We start from the raw sequence: 26,759 nt of genomic DNA on the forward strand, positions 1-26,759 counted from the left end.
CAACATGTAGATCTCTATTAAAGAACCCTTCTCGAATGCTTTCTTGGTAAATCGGGCTCCCATCAACGGGCCTTTAGAACTTGATAGTGGATCCTTAGACACAATAGGCTTATATCCTTATACTTGAAACTAGTTGTAAATATGTGGGACCTTCTTAGCTCCTCCAAGCAAGCCACTTTCACCCTTTGGGCCTTGCTCCTCGTGGTCAAGCCTTGCCATCTTAATTATGTTATATGAAGTTCTCCATTAGCCCTTTAGATTTGGATCAAATAATTAATAACTATTAGTATTTGTATATGGGAAAATAAAGAGTTTTCCAAATGTGTAAACAATAAACAATGTTGTTACAGATTTCTAGAGGCTAAGCCTAAGAGGAAAAAAACAAAAAAGTCCAAGAAGCAAGAGCAATAAGCAATGGATACGTGTATTGTGATGGCAGAAAAAGTGTGTTGGATAGTGTGAAGGACACAATCATCTTATTTCTTTTCTATCCTTCCTTTGTTATGGGCTATTTCCTCCCTCCTTTCTCTCTTTCTTTCTTTGTTTCTTTTTTTTTTTTTCGTTTCCTCCCTCCCTCCTTTCTATTGAGCAAAAAAGAAGGCAATATTGCCGTCGAATACGTGACTTGACAAGTAAGAGCAACGTGCCCTTGCCAACAAGCAATGAGTTTGAAGGCTATTTCCTCCCCCCTTTCTATTTGTTATCATGCTTTCACCCTTCCATTGAAAATCTGTGTCAGATGACGATAAGGGATCTAGCTCCTACATTTTATCATGGAAGGCAAGATCGCATTGTTAAGCTTTATTGGTTAGTTGAGCATCGAGTTTAATTTCAACAGTAAAGTTTAGTCTTTCTTTCATTTTTTTCATTTTCGTTCTTTATTTTGCTAGATCTTTATACATTTCTTCATTATTCTTCCATTTGAATTCTTCTTCTTCTTCATTGTTTCAGCCTTTTTTTTTCTTTAAATATTAGCCCACCCAACCTGCCTAACCTGTGGGATTGGGCAAGTTGATCGAAGTTAATCCCAAGTTGCTCAAGTTAACTTGGGTCAATTGTATCCACTTTGGAACAGAAAATCAGATTGAATGTATGGCTAATTCACCAGTCCGATCTAGTTTTAAAAACAATAGTCAAAAGAAGATCAACGGTGAGGAGTAATATATAAAAATTTGTTAGGTGATGGGATAGGAGTTTAAATTGAGAACCTTAAAGTAGCTAAATAATTATGCAGAACATTATTACAAAATATAGTTTTTATTACCTTAAATTCACGTTACTTTTTTAAAAATAATAATATTAATGACATTTTTATAAATAAATAATAAATAAGTATGACAATTCACGTCACTTATATAAAAAAATGACTTAAAAACTAAAAATTTTAAATCATTTTTTAAATTGGTAACGGGGATGAATTAATCCACATTGCTTATAAGAAAAGCAACGTGAAATAATAAAGATAATTTTTTTAAAAAAAATATATTATCAATCCACATCTATTTTTTTTTTCCCGGTGAACGAGACATGGATAATATGTCATTCAAATCCACATCCTTTCCCATTGGGCAGTGAGGTTGATTTGAATTTTAAAATACCCAGTTGCTCATTTTTCATTTTAGGTTTTGCTCTTTTAAGTCTTTTTGGCTCAGTGCAATTGCATTCTTCTCCTTGTTCCTTTGTTTATTCTCATCAACAATCCACAAAAATGGTCATAGTTTTCAACAAATCAGTGTTCAAAGTCCCCGACTCTGTCACCAGGCCTGAATCCAGCCCTGTTTCTTCCCTAAAAGATGACTTCCTCCCAAAGCACTTCGCCTCCATACAATCCGCTCCCATCTCTGTCAATCTTGGCTCCGTCGGTCTCATGGTATATTCTCTGGACAAACAGAACCCTCTCCGCCCAAGGTGAACTATGAATTTCTCGATTCATAAAATAAAAATGATGAGAAGGGAATCAGTTTTTATAGTCTGTGTACTTTCATTTATTTTTGTTAATTCATTTTTTGCTAGATCTATGTATCTTTGTTTCTCTTCTAAGAGATTTTAGCACCTAAGATTAAAATTGGAACTTATCGTAGAAGCCAAGTACTTATTTTCTCCTGGTTCGTCCATATATATATATATATATATATTTTGGATCATCGAATTGCATGGTTTTAGACCTTGTGATGGGATAAATATGCTAACATCCAATCGCTAAGAAGTGACATGGTTTCTATAATAATCAAGTTACTTTTTTGCTTAATAGTGAAGTGATTTTTAAATAAACTATGTCACTTTTGATTAAAAAATGATGTGGTTTTTCTTTTTCACGTCCCACCTAAAAATAATGTGAATAAGATATTTTTGTAACTCGTTCAAATCTATATCCTCTTAACAACAATGTAAAATGTCTTAAAAAAATGACATGAAAAACTTTTTTTTATAATAGTAAAAGGTTTTATAACGTGTATATATATATATATATATATATATAGTGAAGTGGGGTTGAGCAGAAAGGATTAGAGCATTCATGTGCTGTGTTGCACACTAGCATGCAATTCAAAACTCATACCAGTTGGTTTGGAGGGAGGCGGAATGGCTGCCATTTCTATGCAACATGCCAAAGAAATGCCATCGTCCACCCATATACGATTAAAGCTTCACATGAGCCAATTCGGAATATTGGCAGTGCCCCCTTGCTTCTTGTATCATATTTATAATTGAAAAAAATGAGTCAGCTCATCTTCAGAACAGGTTCTTAATGGGCTTGAGTTTGAAAAAGCTTGTTTTCACATTGAAGCCTCAATTTAAAAATTCCATCCTAGAGTTTGTAGGTTTAGGGCTAACCTTAAGTACTTCGAGCCCTTTTATTTTTTTTATTTTTTAAATAAATAATAGAAAATAAAATAGAGAAAAATAATTAAATAGAACTAAATCAAACCAAAAATAATCAACCCACTAAATACAAAATCGTCCTTCAAATTTCCAAAATCAAACCAAATAAAACTAAATAAGTCTTCTCTAAATATTAATAAAACAATAACATCAAAATATTAGAAATATTATCATAATGATCAGTATCATCTTTATTATTATCATTTTTAATATCAAAATACTTGTTGTATATAAAAGATATAAACAAGCTTAAACGACATAGCTCATAATCTTAGAAGGTTAGCTCATTTATTTTTTTGAACCTATTAAAATCAGCTTGTTTAAGTTTGATTAAGTATTAACAGACCTAGAATGTAAGCCCGATCCTTCATTTAAATGGATTTAAACGGGTTTGATTCATTTTCCCAACTCTAATGTGGATGGATATTGGATTGATTCGCTGCTTTGAACTTGGTGGTTTGTTTGATATTTGTCCGTTCAAGTGTGGAAAAAAAAAAAAAACGTAGGCGTCAGGATTATATCCCCGTGGCTGATGAGTTGTTGAATGTGTCTTGCCTTCAAGTGAAGTATGACTTTTCATCCCGCCATCATGCTGTCAGTGAAACGTTAGCAAGAGAGAGATGCTCAAACCACGTTCATAGAATTGAATTTTTCATACATAACTCCAATTTTCACGGCACACAAAATAATATCCATCCATGCTATTTTCCATACATCAAATAAAAGAAGGGAGTGGAAGTAATAGGGCCCTCAGGTCCGCTTTGTCGAGATCGAGCTTCCCAACCAACGTTACAGTTTTCTTAAATTTAAAAGAAAACACGAATCGTGAAGGCTTTTCTTTTCTTTTTTATGGTTTGCTGCTGCACACTGTTTCTTTACAATTACCAATATGCTGTTCTTTTCAACATAATTCGCATTTAGAGCACTCGCTGATTGAGTCTTCCTTCCGTCGATAGTTAGCGTTTTGGTATAGTCAAAGATTAGAATCTTCTCTTAAGCAATGACGCACACAAAAATGTTTTACTACAATAATACAAATTAATATATAATATATTAGTGCGTCAAGATTGATCTCACAAAAAATCAAGTAAATTAACAATTAAGTAATAAAATTTTTATTTTTGTTTACATTAAGCAAAACTATTTAGAATTGATTAATTAATCAAAATTAAAAATTAAAATGAATAAAATGCAATGAAAAGCTTTATCCAACAACCGCATATCTCCAAAGCAACCTAAAGCTGTTAACCCCTTGCCAGCTTCATAAATTATGCTCTTACCCAATTAATTGATTCTTAATCTCAATTTTGTTAATATAGAATATTGATAGCTACAAGGGCCTTTCGAACCTCAAATAGCTCCCCTTTAGATTAATTATGTTATTTTTAACAAAATTATTCAAGAAGCCAATTCAATTCCAACTTATTCTAATTTGATTATATGAGGCACTTAGGAATTATTTATATCCTAATTGCAAATTAAATAAAAATTCAATCTCATATTACTCAATCTAATAATCCAAGCGTGAATCCCTTTTGTCAAGAAAAAAACCAGACATCCATATTCGTATCTAATGGTAGCCAAACATCAAATAGACAATTAAGTGTAACATTGAGCAACCAAAATCATCATTAAGCATAACAAATTGGTAAAAACAAGCTCTAATCAATCAACAAGTTCATAACCACTTTAGGTCAAGTATAATTAGCCACTAACAACAATTAAACTAGTATAAATTACCAATACTTATTAAAAGATATGTCAAAATATAAAGAAAAGGAAAAAGAGAGCTTATGACAGATGATTTTTGTCACAAATTATAAAATTTAAGTGTTCTCCAAGCTTTTTCAATTCATTTTTTACCTTTGAACGCTCCCTAAAAGTACAGTTGCTATCAAAGATGAATTGGAATAAAAAATAATTCTCAAAAACGCTTAAAATTAAAATCTAAGTAAGGTTGTGCGTTTTATAAAAAATTATTTTGACATCGCAACATCCAATTCGATGTTACAATATTAGTGGGTAAAACTCAAATTTATTACAGACTTCAAAATTTACGACTTTGTGTCATAAATTAGGCCACTTTACATGAATAAAATCCAAATTTAATACCATAATTAATCCAATAGTTTTTACAATTATCTTGAAACTTATCCACATCCATTCTCACAAATAATTGTCCATTTAATCATAAATTTGCTAATGCCACAAGATGACTTCAAATTATATTAAAAACCCTAGTAAATTCATTAAAATATTAAAAGCCATCAAGCAATAACCACGAGTCCTCTATCCCCAAATGTGTCTCCATGTTTGCAATCAGCTTGTGCGAGACCGATCAACATCTGTGGAAGAAAGACTCGGCAATCAAAGTCCCACGATTAATTCAACTAACTGTGCCTCTCACAATTCCCTTGTAACTTTTGAAAACAAAGTACAGAAAAATGAGGAAACTCTAGCTGATGCGCAAGAATTTCTGCAGACTTGACATTCACACAAGTATTGGCACTTTGGCACGCCTTAGGGTGGGCACTGTTAGTGATACTGGTACATAGTCATACACTTAAAAACTTGTGAAGGACGGATTAAAATTTCTTGATGAAGTCATGGATGTGCGCACTGATCTCCGCTGGCCTTTCTTGATTCAGAAAGTGGGCTACTCCTTCCATAACAACCACTTGTTGTAAAAACGGAACATCTCTCTTGAATCCGCCATTATGTATATATTCCTTAATGCCTGGAGTATTATATGTAATGTCCAGATCTCCTACAATAAACTTGACCGGGACTTTGATCTGTAGCCCAGTCCACGGCGCTGTGAGTTCCCAGTTTCTGCAAACAAAACCAAATTGGTGGTTGGGATGAGAAACCGAGAAACAAGATCACGCTCAACAGGTGGGAGAAGCTGAAATTATTGGCATCGTTTAACACATGAGCATTTGATTTTTTTTCTTTAAGACCTTGAACAATATTTATAGAGCATCTGAGTTTGGCATTTGCAAAAAAAATCATAAAATTTCTATTATGCAGAACATTGACCACTTATGAATTTTCATCATGTTCTATTTGTTATATTCGAACATCTTATAAATAGGGTTTTTAATGCAAGAAGCTTGCTTTCCCAACAGAGAATGACAGAACCTTACAGATTCATCGCACGATAATAGTTTAAACCGCCAGTGAAGCCCTTCTCGTCAAATTTACTGACATAATAATTGACATCTTCTTCAGACAGCCAAGAAGGCAAAGTTGTTGGAGTATCAGATGAACCTCCAAATCCTATCTCTTTAGGGACACAAGGTGGACTTGGATTTCTATATGTTAAAAATTCCTTTATTATTCTCGCAGTACCAGCACGGGCAAACTCTTCTTCAACCTCCCCAGGTTTCTACAGGACAAGCGGATCCCCGATATTAGTTTACCAGCTAACAAGTTCCATGAAAAATAAATACCAATTAAAATTAACATATAGAATAACAAGGCAACAAGATTGGATTGCAAAGTACTGATTCCTGTCAATCAGAAATTGATTCTAAAGAACAAACCATGAAGCAGAGTTATTGAGAAAATGATGAAGAGAAAACTGATAGAATATTCATTAATGGAAATGATACAATATGACAATGAAATTGATCCTTTACTTGAAGGGTTTACCACACTAATCTATCCACTTGGGTGATTCTCAAACTGCATTTTGGGAACTAACTTGAGGTGAAGGCCTATGTTAACTTCCCTCTTGAAGGTGGGATGAAACTCCCTCACTCAACACAATGACATGATCCCTTTATATAGATTTAGGGATATCAACTAACTAGGTGATTAACACTAATCACCCCTAATATTCTAACACCCCCCCTCAAGTTGACACCCCTTTAACTCTTGTTGCCCAACTTGCCAGCAACAATTACAAGGAGGGAACAACAATATAACTGGAATATTAACAATTATTGATCAATTAGACCAATTACAAACCATTTATAAACCATCCTACACTTGTAGGATAAAATCAATGTTTTTCTTCATCATCAGATTCATCCTTCTTTTGATCAACCTTGCCATGCCTTTTTTTTTTTTTTGGGCACCACTAACTGTAACCAGGTCTCTCTTTGCCCAAGATGCTAAACAAAACCTCCTGGAAATAAGCCAGCACTTCATATTGTGAATCCAAATTCGGAACTTTTTCAGCAAATTTTGCATCAAACAAGTACATTCTTCTATCACTTGAACTCAAAGTAGTCTTCAAGACTCACCTCTCCTAGCCCAACTGAAAACTTAACATCACCCATAGCCAGGAAGTTGACATGAGGCACGAGTGCAGTGCAATGCTTTGCCACATCATCAAGTAGCATGGGACTATCTTCCGTTTTTGTTTTTTTGTTTTTTTTTTTTTAAAAAAAACCTCAGAAGTCAAACAGTGACTGCTGCTTGAAACACTAGGTGTATCCTGACGAATTAAATTGGTGAAACACATTTCCTCCACCATCAGATCTTAAAATGGAAAATTGAGCCGATGAAAACATGAGTGACACATTGACAGATGCTGTACATATTATTAGCAAGAACCCAAAACCATAACCGAATTTCATTCCAATCACCCACATCGAAGGTGAAGACAGTAAAAGTAGCATCAGGAATCATACAGACAAATATCAAAACAATTAACACCAGCTAAACTAGATGTGCAAAGGCGTCGCATATACCAATGTTTTGGGTAAACCATAGTCTCATCAATATAATTGAGTTCAGCACTGTACAAATCTCCAAACCGTGAGAACACACAAAGGAGCCAACGATAAAGCATTCAAATGTGTGTGTCAAGAACAAGATGATGCAGGCAGGTGTTTCATTGTTAAAAGATCTTATGGACATAGCAGGAGGAGCTTTAAAAAACGAACACCACAACATTAATTGAAGGCAATAGAAACTAAAGTCAGAGAAGCAGGAAATATTGCACTGTAGTTTGTCTCACTCTTGATCGAAGGAGGCTAACCCAGCTTCAAGATTTTGCTCACCACACCCAACGACAAAACTGATTTCTTGGCTTGTTCTTATTTTGTGTTGCATTCAAGATCAGAGATAATCCCTCCTAGAATCTTGACCGATCACACCCTTGAACTCATCAATGATACTCCCCCGTTCCGGTGACCTTCTTGCTACACTTGGCTCCAAGCCCCACATGTCCACTGTCATCATTGACAACAATGAACTTGACCGGCTCATGTTTGTTTCTGGACAGGCATGATCTTTATAACCCAAATTCATCTGAGATGATGATCTTTGGCAGCAGATCAAGAAGAACCTTGAGGCAGCAGCAGATTGGAGGTCTTCGACAAACTCAAGCAAGTCGGCAGAGCAAGTACAAGGAAATCGCTGGCAGGAATGTGAAAAGTGAAGTCGCCAATGACAAATATAAGGGACAGCAAGGAAGAATGGCTGATTGTAAACATGAAGGGAGGATAATCACAAAACAGCGTCAGACATCTCTATGAGGATGGCTGGATAGAAAGTTGACAATAAACGAACTAAGAATGCAGAAAGAAGATGTGGTTAAAATTGATAGTGGTTGAATTCTTCTTGTCGATTCCCATGGTTAGGGTTTACTTCAGCATGTCATTCTGCAACAAAAGGCTTTCGGAATCATCGATTTGTGAAGGAGATGCAAAGCACTGTTCTCACTGGTGATTGCTTCATCTAGATCCAAGAAACTCAGCGTTCTGCACAAGCCAGAAAACCCAAAATCTCATCTGCTGAATTCTTGAAGATTCGTGGATCCAGCTTCTTGATTACCCGGTCCAATTTCTTGAATAGCCGAACAAAATCTTTAACTCACTTGAGGTCTTGAAAATCAACGTTTGGAGAAACTACTTAGGCCCAAATCACAGCCTACTCTTGATACCATGTTGAGAAAACGATGAAGTGAGTACTGATAGAATATTCATGAATGGAAATGATACAATATGGCAATGAAATTGATCCTTCACTTGAAGGATTTACCGCACTAATCTACCTACTTGTGTGATTCTCAAACCCCATTTTTGGGACTAACTTGAGGTGAAGGCCTATGTTCACTTCCCTCTTGAAGGTGGGATGAAACCCCTTTACTCAACACAATGATATGATCCCTTTATATAGATTTAGGGACATCAACTAACTAGGTGATTAACATTAATCACCCCTAATATTCCAACAAGAGTAAGCAGAAATTTAAAACACACCCATCTGCAGTTTGATATCCATGAATTTAGAAATGTCGGTCAGTATTATCAATTCATCCATCATAAGTGTTCAGAACTCACAGCATACTGCCTGTACTTTATTCTTTTGTCTGCTAGACTGAACATTTTCTGAAAACCAGCGGACAGATGAACCCATATAAAACTGTTATAGAAATTGTTTTGGCCGAATAAGACTTCATTCAAAAATCAAACGTTATGACTGCAAGAGACCGGATCTTGTCAAGACAAGAATAAGCTGTGAAAGTTCTTAAAAAATTAATGGCACTATTACTGGATTAATTATTTGTGCGAAAACTTCAAGATAATCATATCATTGTAACAGTGCCCTGGCCGCCGGGCCTAAACACCCTCCCCCCCCCCAAAAAAAAAAAAAAACAAAGAAAGAATAAATCTACTTTTTAAACGGTTGGTTTGAAACTTTGTACTTCTCAGTTGCATTGCACGAATTTACAATACATTTAAGCGAAAGGTTAATGTAATCGGCCAAGAGGGATAGAATTGGAATCGCCCGGGTTTACTTTCGGGACCAAATACCCTGATCTCTTTTCTCTTTTTCAAGACTGAATGTAGAGATGCAAATTAAGGGCAGTAATATAATGGTACGTGGGAGGATTGAAGACAATAATCATGGTGAAATTTACCACACGCAAGTTAATGCTCAGCGTGGACAGCTTATGCTTAAGGTTGACAAATGTTATTTATGGTCATAAATTTTAATAAGAATTATCCTTGAAAAAAAGTACTCTTATATTATGCAACCGCTCTAACATCCAATTCGACATGTCAAGGATCAAATTTTAGAACAAACAGCCAATTTATCAAATTAAACCCAAAATTAGCAGACAAAAGCAATCTTGACTAGTGTAGAGGAGGACTTCACCTGAAACCTGCAAATATAGTAATCATCGCCCATCAAGAATCTCATGCTCTCAAGCGGTTTCCTTCTCGGGTTCCTGGGGCTGAAAGCCACGCTCAAGTTGACCAATGCCTTGACACGGTCGGGCCTGAATAAGCAGAAATACCAAGCCATGACGGCGCCGAAGTCATGACCCACCAAAAATACCTGTTCAATGCCCAGGGCATCGAGAAGTCCATCGATGTCGCCGACAATATGTAAGGCGGAATAGGAAGTAGAAGCGGGCGGGGCGTCAGTATCACCGTAGCCACGAAGGTCAGGCGCGATAGCCCGGTAGCCGAGAGAGGCGAGTGAGAGGAGCTGGTGACGCCAGCTATACCAGAGCTCAGGGAAGCCGTGAAGCAAAAGAACTGCTGGGCCTGATCCTATTGACGCCAAGTGCATTTTGATCCCATTCGTTATCACACTGGTGTGCTCTATCTTCTCCATCTTCACACCCCGATTTGTTCTTCGCTTTCCCTCACCCTCCTAGTAGATGAATGCAGCATTTAAAAATGAAGACGGTGCTTTGATTCCTCCCCATGGAGGCACGCATATATAATAATAATAATAATAATAATAATAATAATAATAATAATAATAATCCTAAATATTGTACTTAATTAAGCTGATAAACATTCATTTTTGACGGATCACAAAATTTATTTTCATCAAGGAAAAAACTTCAAAGGATTTATACATAAATCACAAAATTTTAAACGATAAATATTAATTTTTAAATTTATGTTTTTACACATAATTTTAATTTTAATTTTAAAATGTACTTACACATTAAGCACCTAAGAAGCGAGGAAAAAATATAATCGTAGAAAAATTAATATTTGTTGCATTAAAAAAAGAGAAATTAATATTCAATCTTTATCTGTATTTTTAAATGTACTTACAGTACATCTTAAGCACCTACAAAGGAAAAAAATATAATCCTAGAAAAATTAATATTTAATCTTAATCTGTATAAATGAGTCCAATGTAAAGGATCAAATGTAGACGCTTGAGCACTTGCATGGCTTTATCCGTTGCGAACTTATGTAAGAAATATTTGTTAATAATTAATCATTAATGTATACTGAATCTAATTTTCATTGGCCTAAAAAGCAGAGGAAGTGATCCAAGTAAAGCCAGTACAAGTGTGCTACTTTACTTGGATAGGATTAGGATAGAGAATTTTGCGGTAATTAATTTTTTTGTACGGGCCTGTAATGTTTTCGAGAATTTCTGCAAAATTAAGCGTTGAACGAGAAAACAGTCAAATGGCCTGGTTTCAAGGAATTGACAAGAGGCAAGGCGAACGCATCTCTCCCCTCACCCCCTTGGAACCTATTTCAACCCTTTGGCCTCGGATACATTCATGAAATTACCAAGTACATTGTGTATTAAAAAAATTTAAACACACACAAGGAAAGCGACGCCAAAAACAAGATCAAAATGAAACGCATTTCATATTGCGTGTTAGTGCTGGTTATTTGCCTCATAACCGTGCCTCGTCAAACAGAAGGCTTAGGGGGGAGAAAAGGGCAGCAGAACGTGACCGAGGTAATTGAGCAGGTATGTGGGAAGACAGATTCGAAGGAGGTTTGTGTGAAAACGTTAAAAGCTGACCCATTGGTGCGTGGGCGTGCAAATGTGACGGCGAAGGACCTGGCAATATCGTTTCTGAGAATGGCATCAAAGAATGCGACGGGGGTGATATATGAACTGAAGGTGCTGATGGAAAACGACAGGTTGGGTCCTCAAGTTCAACAGGGCCTATCAGATTGCAGGGACATGTTGTCGGATGCAGCAGATCAGATCGAGATTGCGCTTTCTGCAATCTCGGCGAATGCTACATATAATACTAAGGAGTGGCTCCAGGTTGCCACGGATGCCACAGAACTCTGCAAGGCCTCCCTCGAAGGCAATGAGCAAGTCATGCTGACCAAGGCCAATGGATTCTACGATTTATGCGTCATTGCCAGCGGCATTTGCAGCCAACTCTAGATCTCATGCTACTACCTCTCCTTCTTTGCAAATTTATTCTACCTTGATTGCTGTTGACGGCACCTTTCAGCGTTTTCTTCAATTCCTGGAATTGCCCCGCTTAGGTGTTAGAGCTTACAGAGCAGAGATCATCTACGGTTCACACACACACGTTACACTTACATTTTTTGTTTCATAAAATAGCTAAATACATATGCATTGGTTGCTTATCTAAAACATCAAGCCTCATCGTGTCCAATAATGTTAATAGCACAAGACAGCTCTGGAAGCTTAAATAAGGAAGACGGAGCAAGCTGAAATGCGCACCTGTTACACATAGAACTACTGGTGTGCGTGCGTGCATAAGGAAACGGATCTTCCCCTTGAAAGTAAAATATTCGTATTTCTTCCAGTCCTTTCCCTGAGAGCCATCTTCTCTGAAGTTGCAAAAACAGGGTCAATTTTGTGGCTGGCAAATGTTAAAAAATGGGGGTGATTTGCTTGTGCTTTTCAAAAAAAATTAAATATCATTACCAACAAAAAGTTCACCATCGATCAAGCATGGATTATTTGTTCACTCGTTCCTGATCTGCACGGTGCCTTTATGAATGATGTTACCGGTGCTTTGATATGCTCTGGATCAGATCAGCGTATTCAAATGTTTATATATGAACTATATATATATATATATATATTAATTTCATATTTTTAACATACAAATGGTTGAGGAAGTTCGGGGTTAATGAAGTCACTGTTGTAAGCGACGCCAGTGAGGGGCAACCAGTAATCCCCAGACAAGAGGTTGAATACGGTGAAATCAGCAGCAGCAGAAGAGTTAATCACATGATAACCTGCCCATGTGACCCGGTGGGAGGTGTCGGAGCCCGGCCCCCTATTCTTATACTCCGCATAATACAAGCGGTTCAACTCACTCTCCTTATCATCATCGTTCCAGACGTGCCACCCAGCCCCATCTATCATACAGTCTATGTAGCTCTCCATGTAAACCGTCCTCGAAAATGGCTTCCACGGCCTTCCTAGGTAAGTCGCTGCCCCCTCCAGATCCTCTGCTGCTCTGATCGTGCAGTTCTGTATTGAGAAACCCGTACTTTGATCGCCCCCGACACGACTCTGCCGTGATGGCGTTGAACTGTTGCTTCATAGGCTTGCGAGGATAAATGTTGCAGTTCTGGAACACGGCCGCGGCATTCCCGCATATGAAATCCACCGTGCCGTATATGTCGCATTCTCTGTAGAACTGATTCATGGCATGCGCGTAGAGTGTGTCCTGGTATCCCTCGAAACTGCAACTATAAAACAAGGACATGTTTGCCGAGTTTCGGACTGCCACTGCCCGGTGCTTCTCCGGCCCTGCTGTGTTACAGAATGTTATATTAACTCCCACAAATCCGTTGCCGTGCACAGCTGCATGCATTCACAATCTTCACGTTAATTAAGAAAGAACAAAAATCACGATGGCATTTTATATGTGGGTGTGTTTGAATCAATTACTGAATGTTGCAGATCTGAAGGATTGCCATCCATCTCCATAATTGCGGCTGCCTGTGATGATAGTCTTGTTGATACCATCTCCTATCATCATCAAGTAGGTCTTTTCCTTATCGATAAAGACATATTCTTCACAAACACCGGCCGTGACATAGATCAAGAAGTAGCCATTGGAAGAAAAAGAGTTGTTGGGAGCTCCAGAAAGGGCATCGCTGATGGTGGTGAAGTTACCTCTTCCGTCTTTACTCACCGTCACAATGTCCTTCACGCGTGCCATGTGGCGACCTGCAGTTGTCGGGTCTAGTTTTCTCCCACTAGCAGCCTCGAAGATAGCACGTGTTCTGTTCGACATGGCAAGAGGCAAATGACCATTTCTGAGTGCAACTTGCACTTGGGAAGGCTGGTGCCACGATAATGCAGATTTCTGTTCAACCCAACCCTTTGTAAAAAGGGATAAAGAGACTCCATAAAGCTTCTTATCATCAGAAAGTGGGAAAGACAGCCCTCTTACGTGGCCCGGATGAGAAGAAGCAGCAGTGTCTTGAAGGCCATCCAAGCAGGTTTCCTGGTTGGTTAAAACAGCACTGAGCATGGTTTGAACACTTTTAACTTCGATATTCGATAGAAACCCAGCCGTCTTATTCAAGGTTTGCAAGGAAGTTGAGAGAAAATCAATGTTCAGGTCTGCAAGCGTCCGGCAATCTTCGAGGTCAGCGAGGGCTACGACGGACAAAGAAGAGCGCCGTTGGAGTAGTTGGTCTACAGAGTTGAAGAATTTGCGGGCCCGCGACGAGGACCGGAGGAGAGAGAAGCGACAAGAGTCATGGACAGTAGCGTTTTGGGGAGGAAGCAGAGATATGCAGTAAGAAGGTTCGGGGGTATGCTGGCACAGAGTTGCAGGAGAGAGAGATTCTGCAAAAGCTAGTGGAGGAAAGAGTAGAAGGAGAACGACGAAGGCCATTGTTAGAAGAATATTGGAGGCCATATCGCGGTGGACTTGGTAGTATGTAAAGGAAGGTGGGTTGATGAGTTTACATTTTAGAAAGTGAGGAAGAAGAGGACAAACCGGCGGTTACTACATTGGCCAGTCTCTGAGCTGTTACCCACGCAAGTGAAGACAATCTTCTTAATGGCATGAATCCCCGGGTGTGATTTTCAAGGTTTAGTTTCCAGAATGGCTTCCCATCTCTTTCCTTTTTACTGAGAGATCCGCGTTGTAGCAAGTGCCAGTCTGTTCTCTAATTTCCTTTTGTTTCCTTCCCTACCCTGTTGGGATTTCCTTCCTTATTTCCAAATTTGTACTTTCTTTGTTTTTGTTTTTGTTTTTGTTTTTGTTTTTGTTTTTGTTTTTTGTTTTTACTTCTTTATGCGCATACTTTTCTCCCTGTGGTCGGTCGATTGATTATCTGAGATGGAGACCGGAAGGTTTATTTTTTTCATCTTTCGGATTCTTTGATGAATAATGTCATTAATTTGAAATACTTCTGCCCATAACACGTCATGTAAAGGTGTGTCGCTAAAGCAGTATTAAAACAAGTAATTATCCTTTTTATTCATTTCATACTCAGCAATTTGGATATATATATATATATATATATATATATAATCCATGCTTCATTTTTAGAGTAAAAGAAGAGTGACCTAATGCCATTTACGTACACTTTACTTTCTTTTTCCTTTTATTCCAACTCATCAAATACAAAATCTAATTAATATAGCGATTTCATGGTTAAAATTATCGGAGTTACGACTCCTCATATCAATGCAAATATATACACAGGGGGTGCCTTGTTGGATTTTTTAAAAAAGCTTCATTCTCGTAATATCTCCAGCGAAAAGATAGACGGTCAATATACTATATTATATAAATATATATACATATATATTCAGAACTAGAGTAATCCCGTGTGCGTGGTTTAAACAAAAACACACACACACACACAAACACACACGTACACACACAAAACCTAGCGAATAGTGACATCAATGCTCAGTTGAAAATAATTATTATTGCGCAGTGCCGCAGTGCACGAAGAATGTTTCAAGTCATTGTAAATTTTTATATTATCAAAACCATTAAGCTAAAATAAGGAATCTCAATTAACTTTAAATGCATATTAGTGTATGATTACTCCTTATTCTGTGTTATAATTATGATTTCCTATTCTTGCTTTTATAAAGAGAACTAAGTGGATGGTATATATGGATTTAATGACATATTTTTAAGGAAATGGTTTGAGATTTTTTGTAACATCCCAATTTAAATTTTAATAGTTAATTTGGGTTAATAGAAATTTTAAAAAATATTTAGAGGTAAATAAATTAGTAGGAAATGATCATTAAATCTAACTTAGGATATAATTTTAAATTAAATTTTTTAAAAAAAATTAATTAAAAAAATTATTATTAATTAATTAATTAAAAAATATTATTAAATTATTATTATAAAAAAAAGGTATGCCAAAAAAAAAGAAGAGAAGAAGAAAAAGAGAATTGCTTTCAGCCGCATCAATAGTAATATAAAATAATAAAAAAAGGAGAGAGAAAAGAAAAAATAATAATAAAAAAAAGATATGGGACCCACTGAATTTTTATAAAAACTCACCCGTTTCCTTTCATTTCTTCAATTCTTTTCCTGCGCGCGAGCTGAGGCAGAGAGAAGCGAGTTGCCGGTGCGAAATATCTAAATTTTTAAGGTAAGAGTTTTTAATAGGATATTTAGGATGTGATTTTAAGCTTTTCAAGACTAAGTAAGTGTTCTAAAAAATTTTCTTAGTCATCCTTCTTCTTTGGTTTCTGAGTTTATAGTGGTAGAAAATTTAAGATCTGGAAGAGGGATGAATTTATATTGAATAAATATGATTTTTGAGGTTGTCAGTAGTATAATAAATGTTCTAGAGTATAAATTTGTTGATGATCTTTGAATTTGTGACTTATGGATCAAATTCTAAACTAGATCTGAAAATATATGTTGATTTATTGAGGTTTAGATGATTATTTGGGATGAAAAATGAATTATTATGGTTATAGGATTATGATTCCAAGCTAGAGACTCAATTTTTAATTTTTGGATATTTTAGGTACGAATTTATGAAATAAAAAGAAAATTTTGATGATAGAAATTAGTTTAGAAGTTAATTTTTAGATTATTAATGTTTATTGATAATTAAAAGAGGAGTTAAAAATTTTACTCAATAGTATTAACTATAGATTTGTATTAATATTGAGATTAGGAATTATGTTATATTTTTAATTCTATTATTAGAATTATTTTATTAGTTTTAAAAATTGAAACTAATATTTATAAATAATATGTTATTTGTAGATTGTATTACTGGTGAAGATTGTGGTGAGAGATAAATTTTAAGAAATAATTTATTGAAAAAGCTACAAGGTAACCATGCTTTTAATTTGTGATTAGTGTTACTTCATGTTAATTGGGTGATTATTGAGAAATTTATGAATTTTGTAATATTGTATAATTGTGCAATATTATTATGAATTTGTTTAATTATTGTGGGAGGTGTTAGGAGACTTGCTATTAGTGTTGTATTTATGTGCCACGTGGTACGCCCCTATTGAAGCTCAATAGGTGGTTTGTAAGAGCTCGGGCTAATCCACCTTTGGCCGGGTAATTTAGCACCGAGTGAGGGCTACGGCTCGAGGTTAATGGAGGAATATAAAGATGGTTGTTTGTGTGTATTGTAATATTTCTTATATTTGTTAGAATTATATTATTTTTAATTCTCACTTAGTAAGCACATACTTAACTGTTTGTATACACTATCATAAATTGGCTTTGGTTACTGGGACTTTTGAGTCTCATTATGTGGTTAACAATTTTTAGGAGAAGAGCCACGAGTGACACGTGGAGGAGTCCCAGAGGCTTAGTGGTATAGATCCATTGTCTCTTTTGGGTATTTAATTTATGATTTATAATGTGTTATATTGCCAATATTAGGGCTTTTTGTTTATTGTCAATTATATAAATATATAAATGTAATCATGCCTTTCAAACTATTTCTATTTTTGATACAATTTGGATAACTGTAATTTTAATATTTGGTTTACTTTGGATTGGTTAAAATGGCATGATTATAAGGCCAAATAACTGACTTGTGTTGAAAATTGACTAAATTGCTTATTTTACTTGTTGGGAGTATAAGGATGGACAAATGTGATTTAGCCTAATGGCATGTGGGAGGTAAAAATTTATCTGAAATGTTATAATGTGTGAGTTGAAGTCAATTGTAAAATATTTTATATTAAAATTATTGATATAAAAATTTGTTGGGTGACTGTAACCCAACTATGGTTGAGTTAAATTATTTAAAAAAAATTTGGTATGTTACATTTTTGAAATTCAAGTAAGTAAATATTCCACCGATAAATGTTGATTTTTTTATAGATTGAGCATGAAAAGCTTAAATAAGAAAGAGAAGGGAACTTATAATAAGTTGTCTATAATGCTAGGGCACGGGTGAAAATGCCATAGCACTACCGGAAATGTAACACATGATCGCTCTCTTGTGCCGCAACACCACAGTGGGAGTGCCACGTCATATGTCAGAAACTCAAAATGCTAAGTTTCATTTTCTAAGTGAAGACCCCTATTTAAGTTCAATTTTCTGGAGGAGAGTAGCCATCTTCGACGCTTGAACCTGAAGGAAATCGTAGGAGAGCAAATTTTAGAGTATCGGAGCTTGGGATCAAAGAAGAAGTGGAGAAATATCATCAAAATCAGTGTTTCATTAGCTTTTCTTTTTCTTCTTTCTATGTTTAGGCATCTTTATCAGCTACTTGTAGCTGAATTCCTTTGTTTGAGAATTATGAACCTGTTTGTATAAATAATTCTTTGTTTTACCATTTGATTATTGATAAAGGATGTTTTAATTATTTGTTCTTGTGCTTTTTTATTTTTCTTTAGTATTTGACCACCACTAAATAAAACTTGAGCATTATGGGTTAATTCGAAGAGGAGACCTAAATTGGACTTTAGGAATTAGTAGCACATGACTAGCTTAGCTAATTTTTCTACTAGAATATGAATATATCTAGTGAACCTAGCTAGGTAATTCTCATGGGCTTTGTTCTCTAATGCTGTTAGCTAACTAAGGAAAAAAATTGCTTTAATCGAGTTAATTAGGATCTTTGATAATTGGGAGATACTTTTTGATCGTTTTAGATTCATGCATTATCAAAACAATTAAAATAATGAACAGAAAATTATGAAACAATTAGATGATTATGACTCTATAACACTCTCAAATTAGGTTTTTAAAGACACACTTAAAATTTACCTGCTTAACTTGTATAAAATCATTATATTAAGGAGCTGTTTGGTTGGGGAGACCTTCCCTCCAAAAACTTCCCCCCAAATTGAGGGGATTCACCCCTCTCCTCCCATCACCTCCTCTCCTCCTACTACTCCCCCTCCCTACCCTCACCTCCCCTCTATCCCCTTCCCTCATCTCCCTCCCTCTCCCCTCAAATCAAACACAACTTAAATGTTTAATATTATTTCGTGATAACATTTTATGGAAAGACCTTGACTTGCCATCATACAAAGCCTTGGCTCCATGTAAAAACACTGAAAAATTTTGTTCGTGCATATATATCGTTTTAAAGTTTGAATTTCGATTCAAATCAATGATTAATGTTATTAATAAAAATTTAAAATTGAACACATTCTGATTACAGTTGATTTCTTCATAATTGAGTATATTTTCATATCCTATGTAATTAGACCAATCACTTTTTTTTTTTTTTATCACATAGATGATAGACCGATCACGTCTTGTCGTTATTGTGATTATTTATCGACTGTGTTTTCCTATTTTGTGTTCATTCGAAGTTTAGAACCTATTTTTTTATCCGAAAAAAAAACGTTTAGAAGCTATTACTTTATCCGATGAAATTGCATATTCCTTATTTTATTCAAAGATTTATATTTAGCGGGAATAGAAAAAAGCTAAGGGAAAATGACAATTTAAAACTCTATGAGAATATGAATAACAAAAATAAACTTTGAATTATTAAAATATCAATAATAGATGATGGTCTTTACTTACAATGAATTATCTTTTGCTAATTAACTTGAAATTCATAACAAATTTTAGCTAATTCACTGCTAACGTTATTATCAGCTATCATTTGTTGATTTTCTAAACGATAGCAGAAAATTATAAGTAACTGCTTGTGATTTATAACTGATTTTTGTAAATTTTTAACTAACATTGCAATTCATTCCAACTAAATTTAATAGATATTTTAAGTGCTTCATCTAAATATTAACATTAAAAAAGTCACAAGTGATTAGCTTGTGATCCAAAACTCACTCTCATAAATTCTCAATTAACATTACAAATAATCTTAAGTGTATTTACTTAATTTTTCATGTATTTTATTTGTACATTGATAGTAAAAAATTGAGATTCACAATTAATTCTTAAAAATTTTCAGTTGATGTTACAAATAATTTTAAGTGTATCTAGTAGATTTTTCAATTGACTATTTATATTTTTTAATTGCAAATAAAAACTATAATTTTTTATTGAGATTTCAACAATTCAGAGTTTGTAATTGTTATTAATATTCTCATGGGATCCCTAATTGTCATTTTTTCATAAGCTAATGAAGTTTGGCCAAAAAAAGAACAAGCTAAAGATAGACGAGAAATTAAAATAGTATCCGTAAATAATTGAAATAATGACGATTAGTGTTACTAAAGAGGAAAAAAATCATTCGTAATTTTATTTCATTTTTGGCAAACTCTTCCTTAATCTTAGCAACATTAACAAGTCAGCTGTAATTCATATCAGGGCTAATAAAAAAAAGCGTCAAGGACTGGAACCGTGGACAGAGTTGCATGTCAAAAAGTTCCTCATAAAAATTCTGAATATTTTGTTCCTGCATGTATAGAGTCTAGAGTCTCACCTGCGCGTGTGCGCGTGCACAGAGTCTCACCTAAAACAATATTCATATAAACATTTTATTAAGTTGGATCTGCAGTTTGGGAGGCTTGCTTCCAATACTCAAATGTCACTTTTTTATGGTCGATGTCCTGCTCAATTATTACTTCAAAAACCAGTTACATATTGACTGGATATTACTAATTTGTGAAGCTTTAATATTGACCCTCGAACATAGAGGCTATATAGAGACCAATATCAATACTTGGACAAAGTTGGTTCTCTGCAATATTGTGTGCACTTAGAGTCAGATTCCTGAACAAAATATATAAATGTATGCATAGAAGTAATTTTTTTACCCCCTATATTTTTTAAAAAATTAATTAATTACGCCACATGAAATTAGTTCATAATTATAAAAAATTCAAATAGTAATTTAGAAGTAGACACGTGCTTGTGCATGCACTCAAGTGCAAATGCAATAGGCGCGCGGGCGCGGTAATAATTGAAGGGTGAATAATATAATATGCAACGTGGGAACATAAATAATCATATCGAGAAGATATATAAAGGTCTGTGCGCTCATATTACATCAATGTGTTATATATGCATGTGTGGGGGGCAAGAGTAATAAATAAACACGACAGCCAAATAGAATTTATTGTATTGTTCATGAATTTGAATGATATTGTTGTGATGCAGGAACGGTACAGCCCTGTAGCAGAGGCGAGAGGCGTCTAGGACGTAAAGCCGCCAGAGTATGGAACCCCGGTTTGAGGCAGCCAAGCATCCCCCGTCAAGAAGTTGGACACCGTGAAATTAGCTGCATCCGTGGCATTGATGACGTGGTAACCTGGCCACGTCACCCTGTTGCTCGTGTCAGCACCCGGCCCACTGTTGTTGTACTCTGCGTAGTACAACGTGCTCAAGGCAAAGTCCCCGCTCCACGCCCGCCAACCAGCAGGATCGATCAAGCTGTCCATCCGTGACTCCATAAACACGGTTCTCGAGTACTCCTTCCACGGCCTTCCCAGGTACGTCTTCACCGACCCTACCGACGGAGCCAAATCGTCGGCTGCTTTTATGGTTGCGTTCTGTACGGACGTGCCCGTGTTCTGATTGGGGTCCGTTCGACCCTGAGCCGTGATCGCATTAAACTGACCGCTCATCGGAAGCCGAGGATACAAGTTGCAATTTTGAAGAATCACGGCTGCGTTCCCGAATATGAAGTCCACGGTGCCGTATATGTCACATTCTCTGTAGAATTGCCTTAGAGAATGTGTGTACAGAGTGTCTTGGTACCCTTCAAAGCTGCAGCTGTAGAACGTGGACATGTCCGCCCCGCTTCTCATCGCAACGGCTTGATGCTTGCTCGGCCCCGCCGTGTTTCGGAATGTAATGTTCACCGCCACGAATCCTTCTGCTACTACGGCTGCAAATAACATCAACATTTCACATCGACAAGTGTAAGTAATCCCCCGTTAAAACATATGTGTAAACACGCAAGCTCCAAGTTTTGCATGATTTAATTACCAAACGTCGCTGAGTTGAATGTTGTGAAACCGTCGACGACATTGCGGTCGCCAGTGATGATTGTGCGGTTGATGCCTTCTCCCACTAACATCAAGTACTTTTTGTTTTTGGGTATGGATACGTATTCTTGGTACACACCCTCGGTGATGAATATCAAGAAGTAACCATTGCCTGAAGCTGTGTTGTTTGGGGCAGAATTTATGGCGTCGGTTATGGTGGTGAAGTTTCCGCTTCCATCCTGACTGACAACCACGATGTCGGTAACCAGCACGCTGTCGTCATCGGACTGGAGCAGTTTTCTGCCGTGGCGTCTTGCGGAGTCGAAAATGGCCTTTACTCGGGGTGACATTTTCAACGGCAAATGACCATTTCGAAACTCCAAGTGTCTCCCATTGCGTGGCCATGATGTTATGATTTTCTTCTCGGGTGCCCAACCTTTGGTGAACAGAGAAAGAGACACGCTGTAAATCTCGGTGTCGTCAGCGAGCGAGGAAGAAAGATCGTCCTTTACTCTTCGATCCGAAGCTGTGGTGTCTAGGCCATCCTGACAAGTTTGCTGGTTGGTCAGAACGGCACTAAAGAGGGTTTCGAGGTCTTCGGCTCTAGAGGAAGAAAGAAAATCATTAAGATTTTTCACAGCGTCCAGGGTGTTGGATAAGTACTCGAAGTTTAGCTCAGCGAGGAAGCGACAATCCTCGAGAGCCCGAATGGTGGACTGAGACAGAGAGGATGGAGATTTCAGATGGGAATCCACCAGGTTCAAGAATCTACGAGACTGGGATAAGGACTTCCGAAGAAGTATGCGGCCAAAGTCAAAGACGTTGCCCTTTTGATTACCGAGCACGGTTTTGCAGAGGGAAGGGTGCATGGTGGAGTCACAAGCTGTGTCTGGTGGGATTATGAGGGAGGCCACCGGGTTATCTGCTAGAGATAACCATGCAAAGAAGGAAAGCAGAAGGAAAACGGGGCATGTAAAAGTAAGAGACAAGAGCATGGAAGCCATTGGGATCTAGAGATGAGAGGGATATCTTAGTTGTGATGGGCTTGCAATGGCTAGTTTCGTCGTGGTATATATGGGGGTCGGGAAGGAGGGGAAGATTATTTAATACGTCTCGTTAATTTTGTCACGTTGGCACAATTGATCTTAAAGCCTACGTGACTCCCACGAACGCAGTCAACAGCTCCAACCTGCCATTATAAATTAAAATGTTGGTTGATAATATATATTTTGCTTTATTCCTTTGATTTAAATTTTTGTATTTTTTACTTAATTAATTGCGTTATAAGATTAGTTTTGGGAATGGCATGCTGTTATTTAGATATCCAATTGCCAATTGCCATGTAATTTTAATTAGTTCGTCAAAGGTGTTATTGGTTCCCTGCGTTCACAAAATTCAACCATACAAGACAGAAGGAAAAAAGTAAAATAAGTGGTGATTAATTGCTATTATAGTACTAACAAAGATAATTGTGATGCATTGTCAGGCCAATATGGACAAGGAAGACAAGAATTAATCGGGTCAAAACTTGAAATTAAACGAGCCTAATAAAGAGAAGCCACGTTGACTGAGCTTTAATTCTATATGTGTGTGTGTGATTAGTCAATTTAATTTTTGAATGAAGTGATAATGTAGCCGATCTTAAATTAGTCCAGTACAATAATTTAAGTTGTTAGTCCAGTTGAGATTTGATTTAGGGGTGAAATGAATTGAATGGTCTGTAAACGATTCAAATCCTTCAGTCTTACTTTAAATTAGAGCTTCATGGATGTATAAAGTGATCAAGCGATGTAGACTTACAATTACAATTAATCAAGCCTACTTGCCTTATTATATTATATTGCAGATATGGATGAGCGGATTAGATTACTTTGCGTATTCAACTTTTGGCAGCGGGTAAGAAAGCGAAATGTGAACACTTTCTAGTCTTCCAGGGATAGGTTGCATGCATCATACATATATTCTTGAGCCGATGTCGAAGAACATAATATTTTAGAATTTAGTTCAATTTAGTAGCATGTATCGGAGCAGGCAATAATGTGAGAACATAGATGTGTGTGTGTGTGTGTGTACTTTGGATGTTCTCGTCAAGATGGACAGGATGATTGAAAACGACGTATAATATAGGATAAGCAAATCCAATACAAAGGAATATTGAAGCAAACCAGAAAACAAAAACAATGGGATCTGGTAATGGTCCCCTAACAAAACGGCGTGTTCAGTGATAACGATGGCACTTATATAAACATTACTTAAAAAAATTATATATATATATATATATATTCCTTGTGAGTTGCGCAATACACTACTATACTATGTTTAATTTAGATATTCTTCGCAGCTACCTTGTGAACAAAGATATTGAACAAGTAATGAAGGGCAGCCTTTTCTGCAGTGGTGTAGATTGGAATTGACCAAATCCGGGATATGCATTCGATCGCCACAGCTTTATGAGTGCATTTTGCATCGAAGAATATTTGGAATTGTAAGCAAACTTAACTGGCATAATTATATTTAACACATGATGATCAATTAACCCCTCCAAATCACAATATTTGTCATTGTTAATTAATTCATTATTTATGAAAATTATTAGTTGGAACCTTATTTTTTTTAAAATGTCCACATTTTTTAATTTATATTTAATTTATGTTCTTGAATTTTTCTAGTAACACTTGCATATAATCTTTAAATATGGAGCATTTAATGACAAGGAATTGAAAGAAATAAGGGTATATAAATGAGGAAAATACATAAAATTTACTCAATATCTTATATTTTAAATTAAAAAATAATTTTAAAAAGCGACTGATATTGTGATTCAAGGGAGTAAGCAATCAGCTAACTATTCCACATTGTCTAGTCCAGTAGTTGCGTTTAATATTAAACATAGCAGCATATTAGGTGGCGAAAAGAAAAAAGGCAATGAAGCTGGATCCACCGTAGGTGTGTATAGGAAATTAGTAGTCATGGATATATGAGTCCCCGTCGAGTTGTAATTAACCACCAAATCTTTATTTTCGCTCCACGTTTCGATCGAAGTTTCTTCTTTTGGATGTTTCGTTGAAGGTTCTGATGAGAGCATCGTAAATGATTGCTGGACGATCAATGCATTTGACATTGATGATCTACGATATTAAAGTCAGCATCCAGCCTGTAGAAAGCTGAACAAAAGACTACTATTCAAATTTTAATCACGACCACGCAAAGTCCTAGCAATTTCTGAGGGCATACTTACGGGGAAAAAAGAATGCATACACAGCTCCATCAAAACACACCTTTTTTTTTTTTCGGTGGGTGGGGGGGGGGGGGTGACAAATATTGCGGCCTAGATGGTATATATACTATAGCTAGTACATGATATCTGTTTCTTTTGCATGTACAAAAGTGAGAATCGGACTTAATTTTTATGGGTTTGGCTTTTAAAAGTTTAAGTTTTAAAGTTTGATTATTTAAAATTTAATTAAATTTTAAAGCCCGGTTTTTATTTATAAAGTTCAAGACTTGGCCCTTAAGCCTTCTTTTCTAAAAAAAAATCTAACATTTTAATTTAAATAAAATATTTTAAAATTCAACATAAAATAAATTAAAATCTCAGATAAAATTTAACATAAAATTAGTCAAAGATTTAAAATTTTAAATTTAAGATGAAGATTACAATCTTCTTTAATGTAAATCTAAACCTTTTTTATCATCATGTAAAAATAAAATATTAAATTGCTCAAATGTAGGTCTACTTATTAAAGATAGAAGTGAAGATTTAATATTAATTATTTCTACAACTTCTTTATCATCACTTACAATAAATATTAATCAAATCTTATTATTATTAGCCAAATATATGAATGTGTATGTGTGTGTGTGAGATAATTCAGTTTATTAGGGCTTGAAAGGCCAAGCTTTGGCCATTTTTCATAGAGTTTATCAAAGTCAGGCTCTCAAATTCAATCACTTTAAAAAAATTACATTAATTTAGTTTGTGTTTCAGATGACACGCCCTTGCCTCAAAGTATGACATTTTTCTTTAAAAAAATTATACTTTTAATTACAAATTATGTTTTCTTATTTGCTTTATATATAAAAAATAAAAATTATATAGTAAAATATACTCCCTTCATTAAAAAATATAAAATATTTTTTGAGGAATTAGATATTAAAAAATATAAGGCATTTTTAGTTTTTTCAAAATGTAATTATTACTTTTTTTAAGTGTCTTTATTGATGAATAATTTTATATTTATTGTAGGGTATTTAATAGAAATAAATATAAAAAATAAAGTTAGTTTAAAAATAAGTAAGGTGAGGTTTGAATAAAAATATTTTATATTTTAAAAAAAAAAAAGAATAACAAATATTAATTTTTTTGGGCAGACGTGGCCATCGCGACCTCCTCTATGAAAGAGTGATCAGGTCACATCCGGGAGCAACAATAAATTAATAAAAATATCTTCATCAATAAAAGTCGGTGCAACTGGGTAAAAAAAGAACAAGACTCGCGTGTCAAAAACTGGACTCTTCATTTGCAGCTAAACTATTAAATATTTCAATTAGCATTCTTTTAAGCTTAACTTTAAGAAACATAATTTTTTTTGATCCAGTTATCAGACATAATAAATTATATAAGTTTACAAAATACTTATGATTAAGAAGAGCCGTATGGTAGTTGTAGAAGGAAAGGATGGATTTTGGAGCAATTGTGCCGTTAGGTGTTTGTTTAAAAACCGGGAAACAGCACGTTTCGGAATCTCCACATGAAATTCAACTAAATTTTTTTAAACACGAGGCATCAAACAATCGGAGATGTCCTGATTCCTGAAAC

General features: G+C 35.6%; 3 protein-coding genes and 1 pseudogene across 3 annotated transcripts; 1 reads left to right on the forward strand and 3 right to left on the reverse strand.

Annotated features, from left to right (window-relative positions):
• Positions 1–5,003: 5,003 nt before the first annotated feature.
• On the reverse strand, positions 5,004–10,536 carry LOC129305910 (uncharacterized). The gene is made up of 3 exons (XM_054946114.1): positions 9,997–10,536; positions 6,027–6,268; positions 5,004–5,712 (listed from the first exon to the last, which is right to left on the reverse strand). The coding sequence occupies exons 1-3, from the start codon at positions 10,459–10,461 to the stop codon at positions 5,466–5,468; spliced, it is 954 nt and encodes a 317-aa protein (XP_054802089.1). The 5' UTR covers positions 10,462–10,536; the 3' UTR covers positions 5,004–5,465.
• A 921-nt stretch (positions 10,537–11,457) lies between these two features.
• On the forward strand, positions 11,458–12,009 carry LOC129305647 (uncharacterized). The gene has a single exon (XM_054945624.1). The coding sequence runs from the start codon at positions 11,458–11,460 to the stop codon at positions 12,007–12,009; it is 552 nt and encodes a 183-aa protein (XP_054801599.1).
• A 347-nt stretch (positions 12,010–12,356) lies between these two features.
• On the reverse strand, positions 12,357–14,482 carry LOC129305648 (probable pectinesterase/pectinesterase inhibitor 7; annotated as a pseudogene).
• Positions 14,483–20,950: 6,468 nt separating this feature from the next.
• Positions 20,951–22,968, reverse strand: LOC129305905 (probable pectinesterase/pectinesterase inhibitor 20). Its single transcript, XM_054946109.1, has 2 exons — positions 21,942–22,968; positions 20,951–21,840 (listed from the first exon to the last, which is right to left on the reverse strand). Exons 1-2 carry the CDS (start codon positions 22,942–22,944, stop codon positions 21,146–21,148), a joined length of 1,698 nt encoding a protein of 565 aa, XP_054802084.1. The 5' UTR covers positions 22,945–22,968; the 3' UTR covers positions 20,951–21,145.
• Positions 22,969–26,759: the final 3,791 nt, after the last annotated feature.

The sequence above is a fragment of the Prosopis cineraria genome, unplaced genomic scaffold (assembly GCF_029017545.1).
Source record: "Prosopis cineraria cultivar Desert tree isolate PC_DT_omini unplaced genomic scaffold, ASM2901754v1 PC3, whole genome shotgun sequence".
Lineage (NCBI taxonomy): Eukaryota > Viridiplantae > Streptophyta > Magnoliopsida > Fabales > Fabaceae > Prosopis > Prosopis cineraria.

Coding starts and splice junctions, on each gene's coding strand:
- LOC129305910 (XM_054946114.1), bottom strand. CDS start 10,461: ATGGAGAAGATAGAGCACACCAGTGTGATAACGAATGGGATCAAAATG. Junction 6,269..9,996: donor ACTATATTTGCAGGTTTCAG/GTGAAGTCCTCC, acceptor CTTGTCCTGTAG/AAACCTGGGGAGGTTGAAGA. Junction 5,713..6,026: donor TATTATCGTGCGATGAATCT/GTAAGGTTCTGT, acceptor TTTTGTTTGCAG/AAACTGGGAACTCACAGCGC.
- LOC129305647 (XM_054945624.1), top strand. CDS start 11,458: ATGAAACGCATTTCATATTGCGTGTTAGTGCTGGTTATTTGCCTCATA.
- LOC129305905 (XM_054946109.1), bottom strand. CDS start 22,944: ATGGCTTCCATGCTCTTGTCTCTTACTTTTACATGCCCCGTTTTCCTT. Junction 21,841..21,941: donor ATTCAACTCAGCGACGTTTG/GTAATTAAATCA, acceptor TGTTATTTGCAG/CCGTAGTAGCAGAAGGATTC.